The 25,921-nt window shown below is 32.5% G+C and overlaps 1 protein-coding gene across 1 annotated transcript; it reads left to right on the plus strand.

The window, feature by feature from the left end:
- Positions 1–730: 730 nt before the first annotated feature.
- On the plus strand, positions 731–25,150 carry LOC145335511 (uncharacterized). The gene is made up of 28 exons (XM_080181291.1): positions 731–821; positions 1,967–2,046; positions 3,281–3,371; positions 4,667–4,733; positions 5,015–5,105; positions 5,817–5,880; positions 6,501–6,592; positions 6,943–6,995; positions 7,574–7,648; positions 8,794–8,818; positions 9,410–9,478; positions 10,490–10,590; positions 11,633–11,722; positions 12,438–12,491; positions 13,105–13,156; positions 13,758–13,787; positions 14,465–14,563; positions 15,706–15,814; positions 16,220–16,324; positions 17,240–17,331; positions 19,128–19,223; positions 19,897–19,983; positions 20,294–20,363; positions 21,023–21,072; positions 21,712–21,750; positions 22,429–22,512; positions 23,280–23,330; positions 25,023–25,150. The coding sequence occupies exons 1-28, from the start codon at positions 776–778 to the stop codon at positions 25,086–25,088; spliced, it is 2,028 nt and encodes a 675-aa protein (XP_080037417.1). The 5' UTR covers positions 731–775; the 3' UTR covers positions 25,089–25,150.
- Positions 25,151–25,921: the final 771 nt, after the last annotated feature.

Consider the following 25,921-nt stretch of genomic DNA (forward strand, 5'->3'; position numbering starts at 1 on the left):
AAATCACATCCATAATGTTACGGACTGACAAATTGAATTAGTGAATAGCTAATCAGTAATAATAATAAAGAATTTTAAGATCTGATACAGTGAGTTAAAGAGAAGATGTTGTAAAACATATTGTGAACCATCTTGTACTTTAAATTTAGCTCTGTTTGTTCGTCTGTATTATCTTTTGAGAGCGAGGCTTTTCTATGATTAGGGTCGGTCCGTCTTTTCGTAACGATTAGCTTTTTTCGTTCATTTAGGCATGTTAGATTTGTCCTATCGATTTTAAACTTAAACAGGTGACTCCTGCAGTAGTTAGGTACGATTTTGAAAACGTAGCAACTTTATAATTATAATAGTTACCAGAATGTTCGTACGTCCATTTTAAACATGCTGATTTTTAACAACAAATTTTATGTGATTTCACTAATTATCCGATTTATGTGTTATTTGGAATACTGATTCCTAAAACAACAAAGTACAATGTTATAAGCGAAGCATCTCTACATTCAAGAAAGTATGTCCTTAAACATTATCCTGTTTTTAAGCAGTTTTCCGGCAAATTTACTTACAATTTTGTTTCGACTTTCACACATTTGTAAACTGATTATTCAGTTCTAACACTCTACAAGTGTTAATGTTCGTTTGTCCTACATTTCAGAGTTTCGCTTTTATGGATGTTGTCATCCTTGTTAAATATTTTGTGTGTGGTGATTAACTACTTTTAAATGCTGTCACCCTTGGTTTCATATGAAATAAATTTTCAAAGAAATGAAATGAAATAAAAATGTATAAATCCAACATATATTTACTTCTACTGTTATCATTTTGTGGTAAGCTTTACTTTAAAAAAATAAGTACAAGAAAATAACTAGGTAGGAACTTTTTTAGTATTGATTTCTAGGACAATATGGTACAATATCATATAAGCGAGGCATATCTATAATCAAATCCTTTTAAAATGGAAGTAATACAGTGTGTTTTTTATGAGAACTTTTTTGAAAGCAATTTTACCCCACTTATAGTTATCAGAATTTAATGATTAATGGCTTATTTTCTTCGTTTTTCAATGCAATTAATAGAACAAAAAAATATTTCAGTTTTTATTTAAAAAAAAAACAGTAAAATCTAAAATTCAAAACTTAGGTGTCAACATCTAAAAATGGTTTTAGCGCATTTTTCTTATGCTCAAATATTCAACCTTTTGCAAGAATGGCTGCAAAACACTTCAAAGTTTAGATATAGAGCTAAAAATGTATACAGATACTATTAGGGACATGTACTAGAGCATATCAAAGTTTAAAGGTCATATCTCAACCAAGGAGGGAGTACTGGCCCCCAAAAGTCGACTACAGAAAATCAAATTTTTTTCTTGGAAGATTTAGGCATAATAAAAATGCGCTAAAACCATTTTTAGATGTTGACACCTAAGTTTTGAAATTTAGATTTTACTGTACTTTTTAAATGAAAACTGAAATATATTTTTGATGTTATATTAATTGTATTAAAAAACGAAGAAAATAAGCCATTAATCATTAAATTCTGATAACTATAAGTGGGGTAAAATTGCTTTCAAAAAAGTTCTCATAAAAAAAACACACTGTACTTTATTTATTTATGTACAATTTTGTTTAGACTTAGAAATTAATGTTCTGCTTATTATGCTCTGACACTCTACAAGAGTCATTGTTCGTTTGTCCTTTCTGATTTAGAGCTTCGCTTATACGGATGTTGCCATCCTTGTTTAGCTTATAAGTTTCAGAAGAATTTTGCGTAGAAACCATATTTAGATCATGGGTTTCGTCGTATTTTCACAGTAGCTTTTCTCCTATTTCTAGCCTCCACTGCGGGGCAATCATTAACATTTACCTAAACTAACCTAAAATAACCTGCAAAGATACTGTGATACGACGAAACCCGCTACTTTATTTTCTTTCCATGGTCCCCTTATCTTGTTTTTTTTTTTTATGGTATATAGGCCTGCTATCTGGTGAGCAAGGAGTTGAACCTGAGTCAGTAGTAGCTGAACATGAATCTGTTATAAAAAATCTTAATCAGGTAAATTTTTATCCTTCGGACATACAGTTTTTCTGCTAACCATTACAGAGTTGCTTCACTTTCCAAATCGTACTTGAATGTTACAGCAATAGTCATTCCAAGTTTTTGATAGATCGGACAATTCTAACTTGCCTAAAATAACTGTTTCAGACTGTCTTAACCTCTTTTCGAGGAAGCTTTGTGTTTTTCAAGTTCGAAATTAATTCCTTATCATTATCCTAGAATTAAGCGCAAATGTCGTCTTTTTTGACTTTCCCTTCATAAAGTGACGCGGTATGGATTGTTTGTATATTTTGATGCGCATGTTCGTTACTTTTGAATGAGATATGAGTGTGTGAAGATTTCGGAGAACAAAATTGGGCCTATCATTGGTCTCATAGTGCGTGAACGACCCTAGTATACCAGGGATTTGAAACCATAAGAACTTCAGGTAGAATTTGTTAATTTTATTAAGAAGAATGGTGTATAGGACGATTATATGTAGTTTTAAAAAGGCTTTAGCCAGCTAAGCATGAAACTTAATTATGATTAATATATGTTTTAGTTATTTTTATGTGCCTTTATTTTTGCATTTAACAATGATTTATTAAAACAAATAATGTTCCTTTAAAGCCAAAGTTTCCAAAGATTCTTAACCGTAGAGAAAAATGATTTTAAAAAGCAATTAAGATTACGTGGTTATAAATAACTGGAATTATGAACTAATTGATTTTGTAATTTCAGGACTTTGAAATAATTTCATCAATAAATCTATAATCAAACCTGCTGTTGAAACTTGATGGTTCCTGGTATTGGGGGTTTGTATGTTCGCCAACAGATCTCGAGAACTTCCCGCTAATTCGGAAGTCATACTCAACCAAAGTGTCATGGTTGAGACACAGACGTTCAAAAGTACCGACGGATATGACTGACCTTAATAATAATTCCCTAGAATGTCCTATTCTTTTAATGAAATAAAAATACTGCAATTTAACCAGTGGCTACGCTCCGGAGATCTGCAGTTACATAGTTTAAAAAAAAAAGTAAAACAAAATTTTTGGTGAGGTTATGTTTTTCTAGTGACACTTTCGTTTGGGAGGGTATTGGTATCCTCCACTAAAATAGATATAAACCTTCTTAGGAACTATGAGATGTTACTTTGTAAAGGAGAACCTTATCGTTTAAGCGGTTAGCGAGATCCTTCGGTACAAATAGACATTTTGTTACTTTCAAATAAGGAATATTTACATTTTAGGACACCCTACGACTTTATCTAGAAGAGGTCAACATAACCGCGGTCTACTGGTATGCCAGGAACTGTAAAAGAAGTGAAAACCTTTTGAAAGGTATTCTACAAAACATCTTAATAATACCATGTGAGGGAGGGGACAATGGACTGTAAATTACAATAAAACTTAAAGTTTTAGTACTGTGTCAGGTTATTAGTTGGCTCCAAAACATTGTTTGTGAAGATTCCTCTTGTCCTTGTGCATTTAGTATACAACTTAATTGATCCGTTTGTCTGTCTATCATACTCTAAAGCATAGTGATATTCTATAGATTCTTGGTCTAGAATTGGTTTATCTGTAATGCTCTGTAAAGCATCAAATTTCTGAAAAACAGACTGTTCAGATTGCTAAACTTATTTATGGAGATTCGGGTAACCAAATGAATGAAATACTACTCAATGCTCACTTTGTCTGTCTGTCTTTAACTTATGTTGTAGTATTAGAAAAGTGGGATCTAGTAAAATGTTCCTGGTAACGCGATTACCTCCAAAAATCTAAGAACTTTAAAGGAACCTTGTAAAAGTGTCGAACTATGACGTCAGAAAAAAATAACAATTAACCAATGAGAAGCCAGTATTCACTGTAATTGACCAATGGTAAAATATATAGCGGTTTCTCATTGGTTAATTGTTAATTTTTTCTGACGTCATAGTCAGACACTTTTACTGGGTTCACTTTAAAGGCTTTAAAAAATTATTACCGACATATGAATCTGAAATAGTCATTACTCAATAATGCATTCCTATCTCGCACTGCACATAAAAGCGAGAAAAAAAGCTTATTTTACGAGTTTTTTCGTCAATGAAGCTTAAAAGATTACTTTTAAGCCTTCTTATGTCGCTTAACACCTTGTTCAGGCATACTATATACATTCAACTAGTAGCTTTTAAAGTTCACATATATTTGTGGCAGTGTTTCGGAGTCGGAGCCGGGAGCCGTGGAGCCGCCATATTTTGCTGGAGCCGGAGCCGTAATTTTCGTTAAAAAACAGCTCCGGACTAGATAAATAAAGAGATTTTTTTTTATAAATTATAATTTATTAACTCTGTTTTGTCATATGCAAATGCCCTTTTTAAGTTTTTCAAGTCCATTTTTATCAAAAATTTAACTTTTAAAACCTTCAAAAGTCAAAAATAAAAAATATTTTTTATGGGGAAAAAAATATTCGAGTTTTTCTTGATTTTAGGTCGTAGCCGGAGCTGGAGCCGGACCAAAATCAAACGATGATTTTTGGAGATAATCGTTACCAGAAACATTTTACCGTAAACTGCACTTGATTTCCAAGCTTAGCTTTTTGTAGATGTTGTAAACCTTGTTTTTTCCATCTAAGGATTTGATAATTATATATTTAGAATTGGAAAAGCTGTACAATGAAGTATTAAAATCAGGCTTGAATATTGTCAGAATAAATGATAAAAGGTAAAAAATGTTTTTTTTAAATAAATAAATTTAAAAATCATTAATGTTCCTAAAGTTCTCTTAGAACACTTAAAGATAGGGGGAGGGGATGAAAGTCCACCCTTTACTTTCAATTTTAGTTCGAAAAGAAAAAATCAAAGGTAAAAAAAATTTAGGGGTCAATTAATTGATATTCTAATGTCATATACCCCGATCCCTTGCTTGTATTTGCATTTTTTTTATAAATCATTCTACTTTATGTTATAGATATTTATAATTTTTATTTGTCGTTTTTTTTTAAGATATGGAAAAAGTCTTGGAGTCAAGAAATTTCCCAGCCTGTCAATTCTTAGAAAAACTAATGAAATCGTGGTTTATGATGGAGATTTAAAGGTAAAATTAATTATTAGTTATTTATCACATCTTATTATAGAATAGACAGCTTTCCGCAGATATCAAAATGAAAAGTTATAAGAGTAAGACCAATTTTATGATTTCTATTTTAATATTTAAGGGAAATTAATCTGTAATACGATGCTATATATGAGAAGCGGTTCTAATCCAGCATCTATTAATCGGTTTCGAAGCCATACTGGAAAATTCGTTTATATCAGTCAGTTAGTCTGTTATGTGCATGTACCTATTTTTTTTCAGAAGGCGGTGGATGGGTAATTTTTTTTGTAGGTACGATTTCTCTTGGGAGGATGGTGGTACCCCCTTTTACCAGGAACTGTGTGAAGCTACCCTGTAAAGGAAAACCTTATTGGTTCAGCAGTTATCGAGATCCTTCAGTACAGACAGACAAAAAGACAAATAGACATCCTGTTACTTTTATATAAAGATTCATGATATTAAAAGTACTGGAACTCAATAAAGAGGGACATTTTTTCGCGTATTTTCCATAAAGTTGTGTGTTAGCATTTAGTCAAATGCGCTTATTAAGTCAAACTGTTCTTAATTATGAACATAATATATATGTATATACAATACATTTGGTCAAAATTAAGAACACTTTGACTTACAAAGCGCATTTGACTAAACTAAACGCTAACACACAACTTTACGGAAAATACGCGAAAAATTACCCCTTTTTCTTATTTCTAGGATAAAGAAGAGTTATTAGATTTCATGACGGATGAAGATAACTTAGCTATTCCTGATAAAATTCGTAAGCAAATATTTATTAAAACAAGGACGATTAGGTATAAAAGTAGCGAAGCTTTTGTGATGAAAAACCAAAAATAAGGTCATATATGAACAGAAAGAATCTATATATAGTAAGAGGTAAAGAGAGGGGTAGAGAGAGAGATAACAAAAAAGAGTGAGATAATATTCATATGATATACTTCGATTATATTACTTTTAAGAAAAGTCATTACTTGGGGCAGGTTTGGTTAGGTTATAATGGGTTCTGACTTCTGGGTTGACCTGCAGGGCTGGGCATTAAAGACAAAAAAGCCCAGCAGGGTAATAGCCCACGGTATGGTTTAGTCATAGGAAAATAACACACCCCACTTATTTCCAATTTATTTTAAAATGCAGATGTTAAGGTTTCCGAGCCTTGCATGAAATCATCTAAATTTCTCCTATATTAAAATGGATATGGAATACGTGGATATTTCTGATAGATTCTCACATACCCTAAAAAAATGTTTACCCCAGCTGGCTAATGTACCCCTAATGACAATGGAAGAACATATTTACCAATATCTGAGTAATAAGTCAGCAACCTAAATTGATGACGTCATAATATCCACATATTTTTATCCAATTATTTAATTTACCTAGAGGAAGCAGATAGAGATGAAATGCTTGAAATAGTGGAGGAAAATCCTTTGGTAGCTGTTTTCTTCTATGATGATAGTAAAGCCAGTGCTAAGGTATATTTATCTATCTATTCATCTATCTATAGATTTATCTATCCATCTCTCTATCTATCTATTGAAATAGTGGAGGAAAATCCTTTGGTAGCTGTCTTCTTTTATGATGATAGTAAAGCCAGTGCTAAGGTATATTTATCTATCTATCTATCTATATATCTATCTGTCCATCTCTCTATCTATCTATTGAAATAGTGGAGGATCTATCTAAAGATCTATCCGTCTATTTAATGATTTATTATCAATCTGACGATCAATCCGTCTACCTATTTATCTACTTAATGATTTATCCATCAATTTATTAATCTATCTAATTATATTATAATAAATCCATCTATTCATCTATCTAGGCATTGGAAAGTATGGAAAATATAGATGAAGAAACAGACGCTTTTAGTATAAGGTGACAGTTATTTTTTTTGACTTCTTTCCGCGAATAGTAAAATGTTTAATTGTAATTCTTATGGCTGTTTAGTTGGCTCCGAGGGTATTAATTTTATGGTTTGATTACTAGTTTTCAAACATGCCTAAATTATCGACTATCCATTCAGGACGGACGTACGGACTAACTCTAGATGTAGTAAAGCTTCTCTTTTAATAAAACGTTTAATGGAAATCTACAAAATATTAGTAGTAGCGAAGCTACTCTATACTTTGAAATATCCGCCTGTCCGTATGTCCGTCAGAAACACATTGGGGGAAACGTGATTTTCTCGGCTCCTTTCAAAATAGACAGCTGAAATTTTTAGTGAAGATTTCTATGGCATATACTATGTTTTGTCCATCTGTCTGTTATTTGGGGTGCTAGATCGATTCCTAAATTTTTAAGTTTTCGTGATTTTAAAGGTTGCGTGATTTTACAGATTTCGTTATCAAGTTTAAAGTATCACGCTAATCTATAGTAATTTTTTCCCCGATATCCAATCATATTTTTTAGCTTCGCTACTTATGGATGTTGTCATCCTTGTTTATGTTCTTCAGATTTTTGCGTGTGAAAGACAAGGACTTGGCCAACGATTATTCCCTACCCCAACTTCCAGTTTTAGTTTACTACAGGTACTAAGAAAGGGCGTCGTCATGTGGGGTTCAGTATATCCTCACTGTCCTATAAAAAATACTCATTGGTTAAGACATCATCTACAGGGTGTCCCTCGTAAACTGGTTTTTTTGAAACGCTTATTACTCCCTTAATATTTGAGCTATCTTAGTAAAATAAAAAGTATTTGGCAGCCAACTACTGACCATTTAATGATATAGTGATGAAAAATCCGCAAAGTTAACAGAAAAAAATCTACAAGTTAATAAATAACATGATGATTTTAGTGAATATAAGACTTATCCACAAGAAAAATATGCCTTAGTTAACTTTAAAAGCAGCTGGTGGTCAAACGGTGGATCACAAAGACTTATTCCAGACATTATAAGAACTGGCATTGTAGTCTAATTAAAATATCTGGTATATTTCAGGTTCTTGTGTGTATTTGAAGCGAGCTCACATGAAAAATTAACAAAGAAGATCAATATCATGCCTATTTTTACATATTGTTTACTTATATTACACTTCAGATTCTTGAATATTGAGAATTTCTGGTATTTAATGTCAAGTCTGTTCTATTTTTGTGCTTAGAAAGTCTTAGCAACCAGCTGTTTGGACCCTAACTAATTTTAAAGTTCAAAAAGCAAATATTTTCTTGTGGGTTAGTCTATATTCAATAAAATGAACCTCTTATGTAATACCTCGTAGATTTTTTCCTGTTTATTTTGTGGATTTTTCATCATTACTCCATAAAATGGTCAGTAGTAGGCTGCCAAATACTTTTTATTTTAATAAGATAGCTCAAATATTAAGGGAGTAATAAGCGTTTCAAAAAAACCAGTTTATGAGGGACACCCTGTATAATACAAAGTAGAACGATGTCTGTCTGTCTATCTGAAAATCTCAGTTACCACTGAACCGATTGGGTTCGACTCTTTAGGGAATATACCTACTGGTCCTGTGGTGTTTTAAGCTTATTTTTTTTTTTGGGGGGGGGGACATCCAATCCAGCGCACCATGGAACGAAAACCACTCTCAAGTTCTTTTTTTTCGTTTTTTACCTATTGTAAACAATAATTATATATAGAAGGGGAACTTTTCAATACCTTTTTAATTGATTTTAAGACTTATGTATTTCAAATAATATACTATTTATTTGTTTTAGGTTTCAAATTCCAGTTGTTTATGAGGTAATATATAATTTCTCAGCAACTTTACGTTTTAAATTAAAATGTAAAACAAGGATGACAACATCCATAAAAGTGAAGTTCTGAAATGGTATGACAGACGAACATTAACTCTTGTAGAGTACCAGAACTGTATATAAAAAATATGAATGTATAAGTTTTGACAAAATTATAGATAAATTTGTTGCAAAACTTCTTAATACCGAATTCTGTTTAAGGACATACAGACATATTAGGACTTGATTATAGAGATGCATCGCTCAAAATATTGTACCTTATTGTAATAGGAATCAGTATTCCAAAAATCAGATTAATCGGATGATTTTATCACATAAAAAATTGTTGTTAAAAAGTTAAAAACTACTAAAGGAATCATCATGCAAAGTTTAAAATCGATAGGACAACTATAAAATACCTAAATTAACGAAAAAAGCTATCCGTTACGGACGGACTGACGTACTGACCGACCCTAATAATAGAAAAGCTTCGCTTTTAAAAATAAAGAATGTTGTAATACAAATTGCGACAAATTCAAACCTCGAGCCCTACACCTCAACGACGCCAACTATTTATTTATGTTTTTGGTTATTTCAGGGACTGTTAACTGAAGACGATGAAGTTTTGGAATGGTTAATTATTCAAAGGAGCGGGGCTGATGAAACTGTAAGTTATTTATCTATCAATTCGTCAATATAGTGTCTATCTATTTATCTATCTTTTAATTGATTCAAATTTAAAACCTGGTATTGAATTATTAGAGTAAAACTCTAGAGGGGTAAGGAGTTAACGACTGTATGTCCAGGGGCGTCCAAGCTTTTTATTTTGGGCGGGGTAAAATTTTTTAAGGGGGGGGGTAATTCGGTTTTGGGGGAGGGTAAAATTTGCTTGGGGGGGGGGGGGTAATTACCCCCCCTGAAATCTGTTGGCAGGGGTAAAATTTGTTTACCCCCCCCAAAATTTACCCCCCGGGGTAAAATTTTTGGAGGGGGTAATTTAAATTTTATCAAAAAATTTTTTTTTGTTAGAGATTTTCTATTTTGGTGGGGGGGTTTAACCCCCCCAAAATTGTTTGGGGGGGGGGGGGTAATCGCCCCATTACCCCCCCCCCCCTTGGACGTCTATGTTTATGTCCCAATCCCATGGGACCTGTGCCGACTCTTGATACGGTAATTGTTAATCAACCAATAGTGTCGGAAATATTAACACATCCAAGTAGCAGAAACAATTTGCTAGCAGACGAAAAAGGTCCTTAGAAAAGAGGGGTAGATAGTTATCTGTAAAAATATCTATAAAATAGATCTGTTATCGAATTGATCTACTATAAATATTGATTTGATCTGAGCTTTGCCTTTATTTATATGTACATTCGGAAGGACAGACCCTAATTGAAGAATAGTTTTGGCTTTATAATATGTTTTTTGGGCGGTATCTCTCCAAATACTAAGAAGAGAAAAGAAAGCCTTTTGTATTCAATTAAAGCACAGGTTATGTTAGGTTATATTAGGTTCAGGTTATCCCTGGAAGGTCAGGACACTGCAGATATATGCTCCTCTGGGTTTCTACACAAAATTTACTCTAAAGATCTCATTTGCTATTTTTTTTTTTGTAAAGAATGGGGATTGATTCTCCGCTCGCTTGTTCCTTTTAGTGAAATCGAAAATTCTCTTTGTACAGGATGAAATAGAATTTGTAAATGGAGAACAGCTGGATATTATGGTGGCTAATGTGGACTTTCTTATGGTTCTCTTCATTGATAATACTAGGATGTCCACCAAGTAAGTATATCTATCTATTTATCTATCTGTCTATCTATCTATCTATATAGCTGGATATTATGGTGGCTAATGTGGACTTTCTTATGGTGCTTTTCATTGATAATACTAGGATGTCCACCAAGTAAGCATATCTATCTATCTATCTATATATCTATCTATCTATCTATCTATCTATTTATCTATCTATCTATCTATCTATTATCTATCTATCTATCTATCTATCTATCTATCTATCTATATATATATCTATCTATCTATCTATCTATCTATCTATCTATCTATCTATCTATCTATCTATCTATATATATATCTATCTATCTATCTATCTATTTATCTATCTATCTATCTATCTATCTATCTATCTATCTATCTATCTATCTATCTATCTATCTATCTATCTATCTATCTATCTATCTATCTATCTATCTATCTATCTATCTATCTATCTATCTATCTATCTATCTATCTATCTATCTATCTATCTATCTATCTATCTATCTATCTATCTATCTATCTATCTATCTATCTATCTATCTATCTATCTATCTATCTATCTATCTATCTATCTATCTATCTATCTATCTATCTATCTATCTATCTATCTATCTATCTATCTATCTATCTATCTATCTATCTATCTATCTATCTATCTATCTATCTATCTATCTATCTATCTATCTATCTATCTATCTATCTATCTATCTATCTATCTATCTATCTATCTATCTATCTATCTATCTATCTATCTATCTATCTATCTATCTATCTATCTATCTATCTATCTATCTATCTATCTATCTATCTATCTATCTATCTATCTATCTATCTATCTATCTATCTATCTATCTATCTATCTATCTATCTATCTATATCTATCTATCTATCTATCTAGAGTACTGGAACAGATGGAGAGTATAGATGATGATTTTGACAAACTAGAAGTATATCTATCTATCTATCTAGAGTACTGGAACAGATGGAAAGTATAGATGATGATTGTGATAAACTAGAAGTATATCTATCTATCTATCTATCTATCTAGAGTACTGGAACAGATGGAAAGTATAGATGATGATTGTGATAAACTAGAAGTTAGCTTTGTAGCCATCAAGGATAAAAGTGTCGCAATAAGGTGAATTTTTGTTTTTTTATTATTCTTTTTTATTTTATCGGCCTGTCTGTCTGTTATGCTCATATGTTTAATGTAGAATACAAATATTTCTCTGTTGCGAAGGTTTTCTATAAACAGGTCCGACCGTTTGTCTTTCCGTGACATTTTTGTTAATTTGAAGAGGTTGGAATTGTCCTATCGATTTTAAACTTTGCATGATAATTCCTATAACAATTAGGTATGAGTTGGGAAGTGTAGAAACTCTATAATGATGTGCATAAAGTCCGTTCGTCCATTCAAAACACTAACATATATAACATATCGTTTTTCCCAACGTTTCAGAGCTTCGCTTTTATGGATATTGTCATCCTTGTTTATCTTATCTTTTGACCATTTATTTCCCTATAATACCTCTCACAATGATATTGTAAATAAACATTTATAAATCAGGGATCTAAAGGGAAAACACAATGGCCGTTAAATTGGTGTACATTGCCAATCATGATACAAGAATTACCCTTCTGTAGAATAAAATCAGTAGCTAAAACGTTTGAAAACTCATCTTTATGAACTAACCAATCAAAATACACTAATGTCCTTAAACGTTATTATAAAACTTTGGGGACTAGTTTACCAAACAGCACATTTTCCCTTCACTCTCTGTATTGAAATCAATAAATTTACAATTTGACTTCTGCAAAGCATTAGATTTTAAAAAAATATTATATTATTTAAGATACTCAATGGACGAGTTTCCAAGTTTGCTGTATTTTGAAGGAGAAATTCCAAGGTAGATTTTTTCTTTTGTGTACAACTGGTTTACATTACAATTAGTTGCCTGCTTGTGTCCTATTAAAATACGTAGTTGTAGATAAAAACTTTAAGGAAAGGATTTTTTTAGATTCTATTTTGTATTAGGGTTAAGCATTGCCCTCTGAAAATAGCCTGAAACCTGGCATAACTAATGCTACTCTAAATAACCAGCCAGTTAGACTTACTGGACAGGCAAACATACATCAAGCAACTGTAGAATAGATGCCTTTTCCTAATTCATTAGATTACTAGCGACTTTGTATAACCTGAGGGTATAAGGTCAACACCCATACAAGCTATGGCCCAGAAATTCTATGTTTGAAATGGAATTTCCATGAAAAAAAGTTTCCTGAAAATAAATGACTTACTTAATAGCACTACATTAGGTATAAATGCATAATTCCATCCTGACTTATTGAAAGATTGAACGATAACTTATCATTTTTTTTCTAAAAGTAAGTAGTCGAACTTGCTGTATTTGAAGGTAAGAGCGGTACATAGCCTAAAACCAACCTAGGATCTATGAGATATGTCCCTTAAACTGAGAACTCAATTTTTCCTCCTTTTAACTTATCCTTTTCTATTTTAAGCATTTATGATGGAGATATGGAAGACACTAAATCTGTTATGAAATGGGTAGAGGTAATATATTTCAATTGTTTGTAGCAAAGCTACTCTATAATTTTCGTTATCTGTCTGTCCATCCGTAACACTATTGCTTATTTCACAAATATATTTTAAAGGTCGACCGATTTTTTCTGTAGGTCAAACTAAACAAGTACAACCCACAAATACCTTTATAAAATCGGTCAACCTAAAGCTTCTATAGGTCGACCTAAAATTTCCAGAGGCTGACCTTTGTCTTTTGTGAACTGAGCTTATGGAAAAAAACATGATTTTTCCTTGTACCGACGACATTTGTCACATCCGAACATCTGCTATATAACTTACTGTCCCCGTTTCTCCATCCATGATTTTTTTGCTTCACTTATAATGAATGTTGTCATCCTTGTCAGACTGTTTACTTCACGCTTCTTATCAGGGATCTTAAGGGATAAGACAGTTGAGCATAAAGAGCAATTAATGGATGTAAATCCCCAATAAAGATAAACAAATTGTCCCTTTGGTAGATTAAAATTTATTGTTTGAAAACTTTAGACACCAGTTGACAATCAATTTGAAGTTCAATGCCCCCTCCCTCTTCCGAAATATTTTGTTATCCCTAATGAATATTTTTTTTAAGGATTTGGTTCATGGTTCAGCCATTGAAGAGGTAGGTATATTTAAGTTAACATTATGAAAGTACAATCATATAATTCTAAAAGTGTATTTTAAATGTAAAACAGAACTATGTCTGTCTATCCGCCAGAAAAAGATATTATCTAGATACATAATCTCTAAATCAGCTGATAGGGAAACAGTGGCGAAACGTTTCGGCCATTGTATTCAGCTATGAATGGTTAAATTTCTTAGGATAATTAAAGTCAGTATTTGAGAAATTATTTCATTGAAAAATTTCGTGGCTCATATTATTGGATTGAATCGTTTATAACAAAAAACAAGGATGACAACATCCATAAGTAGCTAAGCTCAAAAGTTATGAATGGTTATCGGGAAAAAATTTGCTATAGAAGCTACTAAAAAATAAACTAAGTTGTTTGACCGCTAGAATTTCCTTTTTAAGTTTGACTGATCATAGTGTAAGATTGGCCATCTAGATCTACTATATCTATTCTGCTAGAGAAAAAGATACTTTACTTTTTATTTGGACATACGGAGCCTTAGAAATCATATGGAGTATTTAAAGTTGGACCTAGTTGTTACTGGAATTTATAGTTTATAAGTTTAAATCGATATGACAATTCTAACTGCAAAGCTCTCTTTTACGGTTGTACAGATTTAGATGCTAAATGTAATAAAGGTATAGATTTAAAAATATGTACAATTCAGGTTACTAATGAGATGTTGGATAAATTTATATCAACAAAAAACTTCCTGGCTGTTTTGTTCTACAAGAAGGAAAATTCTAAATCTGAAGAGGCTCTTAAGGTCAGTTTTTCATCACAAAGCTGTTTCGCACAAAGTGTCTAGTCAAGCACTGAACCGGGGGACTACCATTTACACATCCAGCAAATTTACAGTGGATGTGTTTTTGCCAGTGCATTGGATGTATTTATGACAAACTGAATATTTACTGTATAAATGACAGTAAAATCAATTCTCATGCCATAAATGTTAAAAATTAGAAGATTTCATTAAACAAAAGTTCCCGCAAATATAAGTATTAAATATAATATTATATAGCAATAATTTGACCACCTGCGGAAATGTATTGATGTTTTGTAGGGAGCATCTTGAGAAAAAGGGAAGTAAATAGGGAGAGAGTAACTAAAATAGGGTAAAAAGTTTAAAACCTATACATACTGTACAAAATCTAATTAATTGTAAATAAATATTCATATAAATTAATATAGATGTATATTTGCCAGTGTTGGATGTATTTATGACATATCATTTAAAAAGTATGGATGTGTAAATGCCAGTGTTGGATGTATTTATGGCACGAGAAAAAGTAAGAAGCTTTAGTCCCCTACCTCTGCTGGCCATAAGCTTTCCGGTCTACCCTGTTCTCATAATAACTGCAACTCGTAAAAAGGGGTAAAGGGTGTTGCTCATAGGACATTTGAGGGAAATTGCCTTTTATTCTATGTAGCTTCTCTATTGATCAAGTATATTAGATTTATAGAATTTACATGTTTTTTAAATGTTTTTTTTAGTAGCGAAAACGCCCCTGGAGGCCTATTAGGACATGATTTGGACCAGTTTGGAATAAGATTTGTTAAAATAGATGAAAAATAATCTATCAATTTATCTATTAAGGTATTGGAGGAGATAGATGATGATTTGGACCAGTTTGGAATAATGTTTGTGAAAATAGATAATGAATAATCTATCCATCTATCTTTTAGAGATGGATAGATGAAAAATAATCTATCAATTTATTTATTAAGGTATTGGAGAAGATATATAACAATTTGAATCAGTTTGGAATAATGTTTATAAAAATAGATAAAGAATAATCTATCCATCTATCCATTCAGGTTTTGGAGGAGATAGATGTTGATCTTGATCAGTTTGGAATAATGTTTGGAAAAATAGATAAAAAATAATCTATCCATCTATCTATTAAGGTTTTGGAGGAGATTGATGATGATCTTGATCAGTTTGGAATAATGTTTGTCAAGATAGATGATGAAAAGGAAGCGGATGAATATGGTATTGAGAGTCTTCCAGCTATAGGTGAGATGTGTTATTATAGTTGGAATACCTTAGTTTTTGAACAGATACACAGTTCCTGCTGGTGATTTGATTTTAAAAAAATTGTTTATAAGCCTTTTATATCCAAAAAAGAATTCTTTTAATTCTTGTTTAAAAATAATCAGGGATCTTAAAGGATAAGACAATGGATGTACATCCAAGATGTAAAATAACTCTATTACATTTTACAGTCCATGTACCCTCCCTCCCTAAGAACAATATAAAATTTCCCTAAAAAGGAAAAGTTTTGTTAAAATTTGTAGTGTCCAAACTTTTGATCCAATGATTTTAATTTAGAGTGCTAAATTTGTTCAACCTAATTGTGGATTTACATCAATTAATCCTCCATTGTCTTATCCCTTGAGATCCCTGAATTTTTATGTTTAGTCGTGTTTGAGAATGGAATTCCAAATGTGTATGATGGACCCTTCAACTCGGGGGAGAGCATTCTAGAGTGGATAATCAATGAATCTAGTGGAGATCATACTATAGGTATCTATCTATCCATCTTTCTTTCTATCCATCTATCTGAACAGTTCAGAGCATTCTAGAGTGGATAATCAATGAATCTAGTGGCGATCATACTATAGGTATCTATCTAACCATCTTTCTATCAATCTATCCATCTATCATTTCAGTTAAGAGCATTTCAGAGTGGATAATCAATAAATCTAGTGACGATCATACTATAGGTATCTATCTATCCATCCATATATCTATCTCCATCTATCTGAACAGTTCAGAGCATTCTAGATTAGATAATCAATGAATCTGGTGGAGATCATACTTTGGTATCTATCTATCTATCTTATAATCTATCTATCCATATATCTATACAGTTAAGAGCATTCTAGAGTGGATAATTCATGAATCTAGTGGTGATCTTACTATAGGAATCTGTTTTTCTATCTATCTATCCATATATCTCTACAGTTTAGATTATTTAAGAGTGGATAATCAATTAATCTAGTGGAAATTATACTATAGGTATCTATCTATCTATCTCCAATGAGTTTAGTGGAGATCAAACTATTGGAATCTAGCTATGTGAATTTATACTTGATCCGCCTAACTATCTATCTATTTATTCTAACATTATTAATGTATCTAGAGAAGATCATCATCATACCATAGATTTATAGCTATCTATTTTTCCATGTCTTCATATTTCAACATTTCTATCAATTTTCTATTTATTTTCTATTAGCAGTAACAGATAGGATGCTAAAACATTGGTAATTATTTTTCGACCATGTTGGAGTCATTTCTATCTATCTATCCACTAGCTATATATTCTATTTTCTATCTAAAATCTGTAACAAACAAACTTTGATATCCACATTTGAGGATTTTGAATTTATGTCTACCTATCTATCTACTGGATATCCTGATATATTTTGTATGTAGAATCTGTAACAGATAGCATGCTGGAAACTTTGGTATCTACTTTTGATCATGTTGGGGTTGTATTCTACGACAAGGAAGATCCAAGTGCAAAGGTAATTTTTTTAGGTTCTGTAATACATATAATTTAGAGCATTTCGACCCAGCAGTTAACCAGACATTTCGGAACAAACAGATACACAGACAGACATCCTGTTACTTTTAGGTAAGAAAAAGTCAGGAATTTATTTGATCATATTAGCACCACTTTAAAATTTGGAAAGCATAGATGACGACTCAGCTTTTTTCTTCACTTTTTTCCTATTGGCTGATTTAGAGAGTGTGTCTCTTAATTATATTGGTCTTATTGACTGATTTAGAGAGTTGTCTTTGGATTATATTAGTCCTATTGGTTGATTTAGAGAGTGTGTCTCTAGATTATATTGGTACTATTGGCTGATTTAGAGAATGTGTCTCTAGATCATATTGGTTCTATTGGCTAATTTAGAGAACGTGTCTCTAGATTATATTGGTACTATTGGCTGATTTAGAGAATGTGTCTCTAGATCATATTGGTTCTATTGGCTGATTTAGAGAGTGTGTATCGGTTCTATTGGTTGATTTAGAGAGTGTGTCTCTAGATTATATTGGTCCTATTGGCTGATTTAGAGAATGTGTCTCTATATCATATTGGTCCTATTGGCTGATTTAGAGAATGTGTCTCTAGATTATATTGGTCCTATTGGATGATTTAGAGAGTGTGTCTCTAGATCATATTGGTTCTATTGGCTGATTTAGAGAGTGTGTCTCTAGATTATATTGGTCCTATTGGCTGATTTAGAGAGTGTGTCTCTTGATCATATTAGTCCTATTGGCTGATTTAGAGAGTGTGTCTTTAGATTATATTAGTCCTCTTGGCTGATTTAGAGAGTGTGTTTCTAGATTATATTGGTACTATTGGCTGATTTAGAGTTTGTCTCTAGATTATATTGGTCCTATTGCCTGATTTAGAGAGTGTGTCTCTAGATTATATTGGTCCTATTGGCTGATTTAGAGAGTGTGTCTCTAGATTATATTGGTCCTATTGCCTGATTTAGAGATTGTGTTTCTAGATCATATTAGTCCTAATGGCTGATTTAAAGAGTGTGTCTCTATATCATATTGGTCCTATTGCCTGATTTAGAGAGTGTGTCTCTAGATTATATTGGTCCTATTGGCTGATTTAGAGAGTGAGTCTCTAGATTATATTGGTCCTATTGCCTGATTTAGAGAATGTGTCTCTAGATTATATTGGTCCTATTGGCTGATTTAGAGAGTGTGTCACTATATTATATTGGTCATATTGGCTGATTTAGAGAGTGTGTCTCTAGATTATATTGGTCCTATTGGCTGATTTAGAGAGTGTGTCTCTAGATTATATTGATCCTATTGGCTGTTTTAGATATTGTGTCTCTAGATTATATTGGTCCTATTGGCTGATCTAGAGAGTGTGTCTCTAGATTATATTGGTCCTATTGGCTAATTTAGAGAGTGTGTCTCTAGATTATATTGTTACTGTTGGCTGATTTATAGAGTGTGACTATAGATCATATTGGTCCTCTTGGCTAATTTAGAGAGTGTGTCTCTAGATCATATTGGTCCTATTGCCTGATTTAGAGAGTGTGTCTCTAGATTATATTAGTCCTATTGGCTGATTTAGAGAGTGTGTCTCTAGATTATATTGGTCCTATTGACTGATTTAGAGAGTGTGTCTCTAGATTATATTGGTCCTATTGGCTGATTTAGAGAGTGTGTCTCTAGATTATATTGGTCCTATTGGCTGATTTAGAGAGTGTGTCTCTAGATTATATTGGTCCTGTTGCCTGATTTAGAGAGTGTGTCACTATATTATATGTACATATCTATTCTTTAGGCAGCACTAGAAAATTTGGAAAGTATAGATGACGACGCAGCAGATTTTCAATTCTCCATAAAGCTGGTGAAAATGGATGATAAACAAGAAGCTGAGGTAAACTATTTATTGGAATATGACCAGCCTGGAGGCCACATGACGTCAGCAAACCTTGCTGGATCATGCAGGTATAGATAGCAAGAATAATTATATTTATTTAACAAAGAATTTAGAGTTGATGGAAATACCAAATTGTATGTGAAGAATAGTTAAAAGAAACAATATTAAACCTAATTTAGGTTTCATGTATTTGTTTTATTTTGCCAGCTAAAATCATCGAATTCACCAGAAATTTATAAATATGCCCATAAAGTTTAAAACCATATCACTAATGTATTTTTAGCTATTCTATACTTAGAATTGTCAGTCTCTTCGTAATCGTATGTTAGCTTTCATTTCCTTGGATGTTATAAGCTTCTTATTGATGTTTTATTTTCTTAGGCACTGCCATGTCTCCAGCCTTCAGGACCATCACATTCCACTTGTGGAATTGTGAACAAGTGTCTTAAATTTATGCAATTAGAACATATACAAATTCCAGTACAGCTTCAAATCCGCTGGATTAGAACCGGTTTTGAGCCATACTGATAAAACATTTAGCGTATCATATCCACGAAAAAAATCCTGTTTTTTTTTCAAGCCTCTGGCTCCATTAGGCTAATTTAACAGACATTTACGAAAAGCTGTATATAACAATATGCGATAAATAAACTATTATAATCTTTTTTAGGAATTTGGTATCACTGAACTACCAACCCTGCTATATTTTGATAAGATGATTCCTAACATCTATAGTGGAAATATTCTAGACAACCAGGTATTATATACTCTTATTGCCAGGACTCAGCCCAGCAGCGCGTCATAACTAAAGACGTTTAATGGTTCATATCAGATGCGCAATTCATAATAATAACAAGGCCAAAAACAGACGCAACTCTTATTATTATCTTCTAATTTTTATTACCAAGCGTAAAATTATCAATTTTCATTTGATGTTAAATACCCCCTACAATTTTTTATACGGATATGTAAAAAGAAATATTTTAATTATTATTATGTATACTAATATGTATGTAATAAAAACGTAAAATTAAGGCACTAAATTAAATCAAATTTGCTTATTTTAGGAATTATTGGCTTGGATGACAGATCAGGCAGCTGGTTCTCATATAGAACGCATTTCCAGCAAAATTCTAGGTAAATAAACCCTCAGAGGTTTGCAGAATGGGGGTTCATCCAATTCCACCCTCCAAGCAAAATTAATGGGGTGATACCCCCTTATGTGTCTTCTCACCACACCAAAGGGGGTGTCAAGATAAATTGGGAACTGTCCCTTTCGTGGCAACTCCCCTTAAGGGGCGATTCGTCTTTTTTTTAATGGCTTTTTATAGGTTATTTTAGGTTAGGTTAGGTTAGGTTATATTGGGTTAGGCAATTGGCCCCGCAGGGTTAGAGCCCCTCCGCTGGGGCTAGAAATAGGAGGAAAGCTACTGTGAAAAATACGAAGAATCGCCCGTTCAGGTTCGTTGTCACGAAAGGGACTATAAATTGGGAATAGTCCCTTTTAGTGGCAACTCTCCTTAAGGGGCGATTTGTCTTTTTTTAAATAGCTCTTTAAAAGTTATTTTAGGATAAATCTAATTTTTTTGTAGGTGGGGGGGGGGGCGGAAGTTATCAAAATTATCGGGTCTGCTACGCGCACCCCCTTGGCAAAACCCAATGCACACCACTTATTAGCCTCATATTAAATTCAAATATAAATCTGTAACAAAATACTATAAAGATACAAATTTAAAGTGATTATTTAAATATCATAATATGTTTTATTAGTACTAAATTTATCTTAATTTAACTAGAGAAATTAAAGAAGAAATATGATGATGTGACAGTTGTATTCTATGATAAGGTAAATTTTGACAATTTTTTTATAATTTTTTTGTCTTTTTACTTCTCCAATGTGCCTAGTCTAGCACAGAAATTCAACCTCCCCCACTTGGCCTGTGTTGGATGTATATGTGACTTGTGTTAAAAATCAGTAGGTTTTGCCAAAATTACATCCAATGTAAATTTGCTGGATGTGTATTGTGTAAGTGCCATTGTTCGTTTGTTAGTGTTCTACCATAGATTAGGTTAAATTGGGTACATTGTAGCCACGCAGGGTTTGGGCACACTTTTAGAATCCAACGGGATTCGCCTCTAGATGCATATATAGAGACAACTAGATTGGAGGGGGATGGGGGATACGTCGACAATTAAGTTTTCATTTTAGAAGCTAGTAAAAGTGGCTGACTCAGATTATGACGTCAAAAAAATTAACCAATGTGAGGCCAGTATACACTGTAATTGTCTAAAGGTAAAATTTATAGTGGTCTCTCATTGGTTAATTGTTTTGACGTCATAATCTGAGTCAGCCACTTTTACTAGCTTCTTCATTTTAGTAAATAGTTGTTTAGCGGTTAGAAATTTTCTTTACTACACACACGCAGACAGACATCATGCTACTTTTTATAGGAATGATACAATTATTCAAATAACAATTATTTAGGCTGAAGAAGGAAACAGATACCTACTTCAAGATCTTGAGGTTTGTTCAATATATTTACAATATGCTCTGTCCCTATGAAATTTATTAAGCTTCCCTAAAAAATAAAGCTTATTCGGACCTGCATTTTCCGAGATCTTTAGCTTGAGACAAAAAACCTCACTGTTTTATTCTGTAGGATAAGTTCCAACCAAGAATAAGGTATAGCCAACAAGAGAAATAAATCTAAAATAATATTTAGTGGAAAGATAAATAGGTTTTGTGATTTTTATGTTGGTATAAGCTCAGTTTCAGCGGACGAAAACATGTTTCATATCTCATGAGCTGTCTGTAACAGATAGCTCATATCGTTTATTTCTGTAGGTATCAAGATAGACCTTATAATTTAAAAATTGCCTTCCCTTCAACTTCAAGGAGTAAATTGTTGATGAAATTCTAGGAAACTATAATTGGCGTAAAAAATGGAGACAATATAAATTTCTACAAGTTCTATATTACTTTTCATGTAAAGGATATATCATTTACATCATGTTCTATACTATTATGATTCAAATTATCTATGGAAAGAGTCATGTATGACGTCATAAAAATATGTCTAAAAAGAAGGGATGAGCAGAGACGTGGGTAAGGAAACCCCTAAAAAAGAGATGGATTTAGACATAATTTTATGACGTCACACATGACACTTTCCGCATCTACCTTGCAGTTGTCATTTATTAGGAAATAGATCATTTGTTGGAGAAGGAAGGGATACCCTTGGTGACAATGGAAAATAAACAAGAAGGAATAAAATGGGGCATTCAGGTTAGTTTAAACAACCAGGGAGGGTAAATTACACTGGTACCCAAAGTTTTACAACCCCCTGATGTTATTTGTTGTTTCAATATTCGGGAATAGTCCCTTTCGTAACATCGCCCCATAAGGGGCGATTCGTCGTATTTTTAAAATGGCTTTTTATAGGTTATTTTAGGTTAGGTTAGGTTATATTGGGTTAGGTGATTGCCCCACAGGGTTAGGTTATTGGCCCCGCAGGGTTAGAGCCCCCCCCCCGCAGGGGCTAGAAATAGGAGAAAAGCTACTGTGAAAAAGGGGGTGCTGCCACTTTTACCAATTTACAACTATCATTAGGAATGTGCGCCAATTTTTAGTCCATTGTCTTATACCGTAAGATCCCTAAATATAATTTTACAAGCCGCACCCACGCCCGACCTGCTTTGATAATCTAATTCGAAGCATTAGCGTAAAGGGTTTTGTCGTGTTGATATCATTCTCGAGTCTGGTCCAAACAAACTTTTGTTCATTTTTCTGTTTCATTTCTTTGTGCTCCGCTACTTGTGAATGCTGTCAACCTTGTTTATGAATATACTATATTGATAATTAATAATTCTAAAACTTATTTTAAAGCTTTACAAAGTGTCTCAAAAAATCAACCATGTGACGTCATAAAAATGAGGCATGACAGGAGAAGTTGGAAAAGAAACCTCTAAAAAAATGATGGATAATCCCTCATTTTTATGACATCCCATGGCTGATTTTTTGAGACACTTTACAAAGCTTCCTCTTTTTTTTAGAAATTTCCAGGGATCGTGCATTTTCAATATAAAGAACCTTATCTGTATGAGGCAAGTAATTAAAAGCTACTCTATTTTATAAGCATGTCTGTTGGTCGTTCTGTATTTTATGAGACATTCAATTCTAATGTGCATTAATCACCTTGTATGCAATTCTCCTTTAGTGGTATCAAAGCTTTTCAACCAATGATATTAATCTACATAAGGACTAAATTTGTTTATCATAATTGGGTACGTACATTAATTTATTGTCCATTGTCTTATCATCTAAAATCCTTGGTTAAACACAGGAAGGTTTCGTGATTTTTTAATGGTTCTATTTATCTATAATGCAAAGTAGAATGGTGTCTGTCTGTCTTTCTGTACGTCTGTCTGTCCGTCCCTTAAGATCTCGGTAACCACTAACCCGATTGGGCTCTACTCTTCAGGGTATATACTTACTGGTCCTGTGATGGTTTTAGGCTATTTTACTGCAGGGTGGGACATTCCCAACCCCCCAAAAAACTAAAAAAAACACCCCTCAAAAAATTTTTATTTACATCTTTTGTAAAATTTCATTGACTGCTGAAAAAATTGGGCTCTACCCTTCTGGGAATATACCTACTGGTCCTCTGGGGTTTTTAAGCTATTTTCTTGGGGAGGGGGGGGGGTGGAACACCCTAACTCCCCCAAATATAACTATTTGGTGCTGCACTACATGTACTATAAATTATTTTTTTATTACCTCTTGGGGCAAAGCCCTTACAGGCTAGGGGCGAATATGCTAGTATTTTAAATAGCGAAGCATTCAAATTGTCTTTCCGTCCGTCTGTAGCGCTATTTTAGATATACGGCTTTAATTGTGGGTGTTGATTCCCTGTACCAATAACTAGTATATAATTAAGTTACTTATCCTATTATACAGGATGTTTCAAGAGAAACGTTTTTTGATCTTAATTATGCATAGAAAATAATACAATTATATAAAATATTCTAGAACATTTATGTTTCAAATATTTAAAAATGATTTTTTCAACAAATTATGCCTTAAAAACTGTTTTTTTCCAACAGCCTTAGTTTAGAAGATTTACGGATTTAAAGATTGTAGAATAAGTGCACATATTTTTAAAAGCGAAGCTTTTCTTTAATTAGGGTCGGTCCGTCCGTCCGTCCGGACGTCCGTCCGTAACTGATAGCTTTTTTCGTTAATTTTGGCATGTTAGAATTGTCCTATCGATTTCAAACTTTGCATGGTGATTCCTGCAGTAGTTAGGTGCGATTTAGAAAGCGTAGCAACTCTATAATCATTACCAAGATGTCCGTACGTCCATTTTAAACATGTTGATTTTTTTACTTTTTTAACAACAAATTTTTATATGATCTAATTATCCGATTGATCTGATTTTTTGTATTCTGATTCCTGGGACAACAAAGTACAATATTATAAGGGAAGAAACTCTATAATTAAGTCCTAAAATGTAAGTATGTCCATAAACATTATTCTGTATCAAGCAGTTCTGACACTATACAAGTGTTAATGTCAGTTTGTCCTACCGTTTCAGCGCTTCGCTTTTATGGATGTTGTCATCCTTGTTAAAATGCAAATTATGCGGCTTGTATTAATAGTAGAAAAACGTTATACATACCGTTATTATTTTTGTGCTATTTGTAGTTTAGGAGCTACATGAGAAAGGTTGAAACTTTTACAACGTAGCTCATTCTTCTTCTCTTTTGGATGTTTCATCCCTGTTTTCTTTTCTTTAGGGTGATATGAGAGATGTTAGAAGAATTCAAAACTGGATCCTAGAATTCAAATCAGATTCTCTTTAAATATCATTGAAACATGTTTTTTTTTTATATTTAGACATTAAAAATAAATTTGTTACTTTTGATTTTTGTTTTGTTATCATTAATACAGATTATTCTTTTTTATATTTAAAGTAATCATTGAAGTTAGTGAGATCTTTTATTACAAACAAGGAATCAAACAGACTTCATACCTTTGATATTAGTCTGAAACTGATCAATACCTAACGGGATGGTTGACAACACAGATCAAAACCTTTTGATTGCAAGACCTTTAGAAAATTATAATCTTTACAGATATACGGAAGTGATATAGCCTACACATCTGTCTTGAGTTGTAAATGGAAAACAAAAAATGTGTGCCCTATAAGAAAACGAAAGTTTTAGACAATTATATCAAGATTAAATCCTGAAATTTTTAAAATATTCTAACGAGGGTTTTTTTGAGAAAATTATATTAAAAAATTTCAAGTTCAATTTTTATCCTTTAGAAGTTACCGCATAATCATCACAAGAAAAGCAAAGATTATTTATTTAAAATTTTGAACAACTTTGCTTTTATAAAGTTCTTTATAAAACCACTCCTGAAGTGAGTTAATTAATGGCCATTTTTATCAGTTGCTTTGCTAAGGTCACGGAAATTCAGCCTTAAAAAAAATCATATATAGAGAGGTTTTAAGAAAGACTTCATGAAAGCAAAGTTGTTCAAAATTTGAAATAAACAATCTTTGCTTTTCTTGTCATGATTATTCGGTAACTCCTAGGGGATGAAAATTAAACTTGAAATTTTCAAATATAATATAATCTACTACAAGTAACAAAGCACATACAAATCATGGATTGACAAACAGACAGAG

The sequence above is a fragment of the Acartia tonsa genome, chromosome 13 (assembly GCF_053477335.1).
Source record: "Acartia tonsa isolate MP-2025a chromosome 13, ASM5347733v1, whole genome shotgun sequence".
In the NCBI taxonomy this organism is placed as follows: domain Eukaryota; kingdom Metazoa; phylum Arthropoda; class Copepoda; order Calanoida; family Acartiidae; genus Acartia; species Acartia tonsa.

What these genes read in the sequence shown, in the direction of transcription:
- LOC145335511 (XM_080181291.1), top strand. Translation starts at nt 776, where the DNA reads ATGTATAAATCCAACATATATTTACTTCTACTGTTATCATTTTGTG. An exon ending in GATAAAAGTGTCGCAATAAG is followed by an intron (nt 11,723 to 12,437) that starts GTGAATTTTTGT and finishes ATATTATTTAAG; the next exon opens with ATACTCAATGGACGAGTTTC. An exon ending in AATCTGAAGAGGCTCTTAAG is followed by an intron (nt 14,564 to 15,705) that starts GTCAGTTTTTCA and finishes CTATCTATTAAG; the next exon opens with GTTTTGGAGGAGATTGATGA.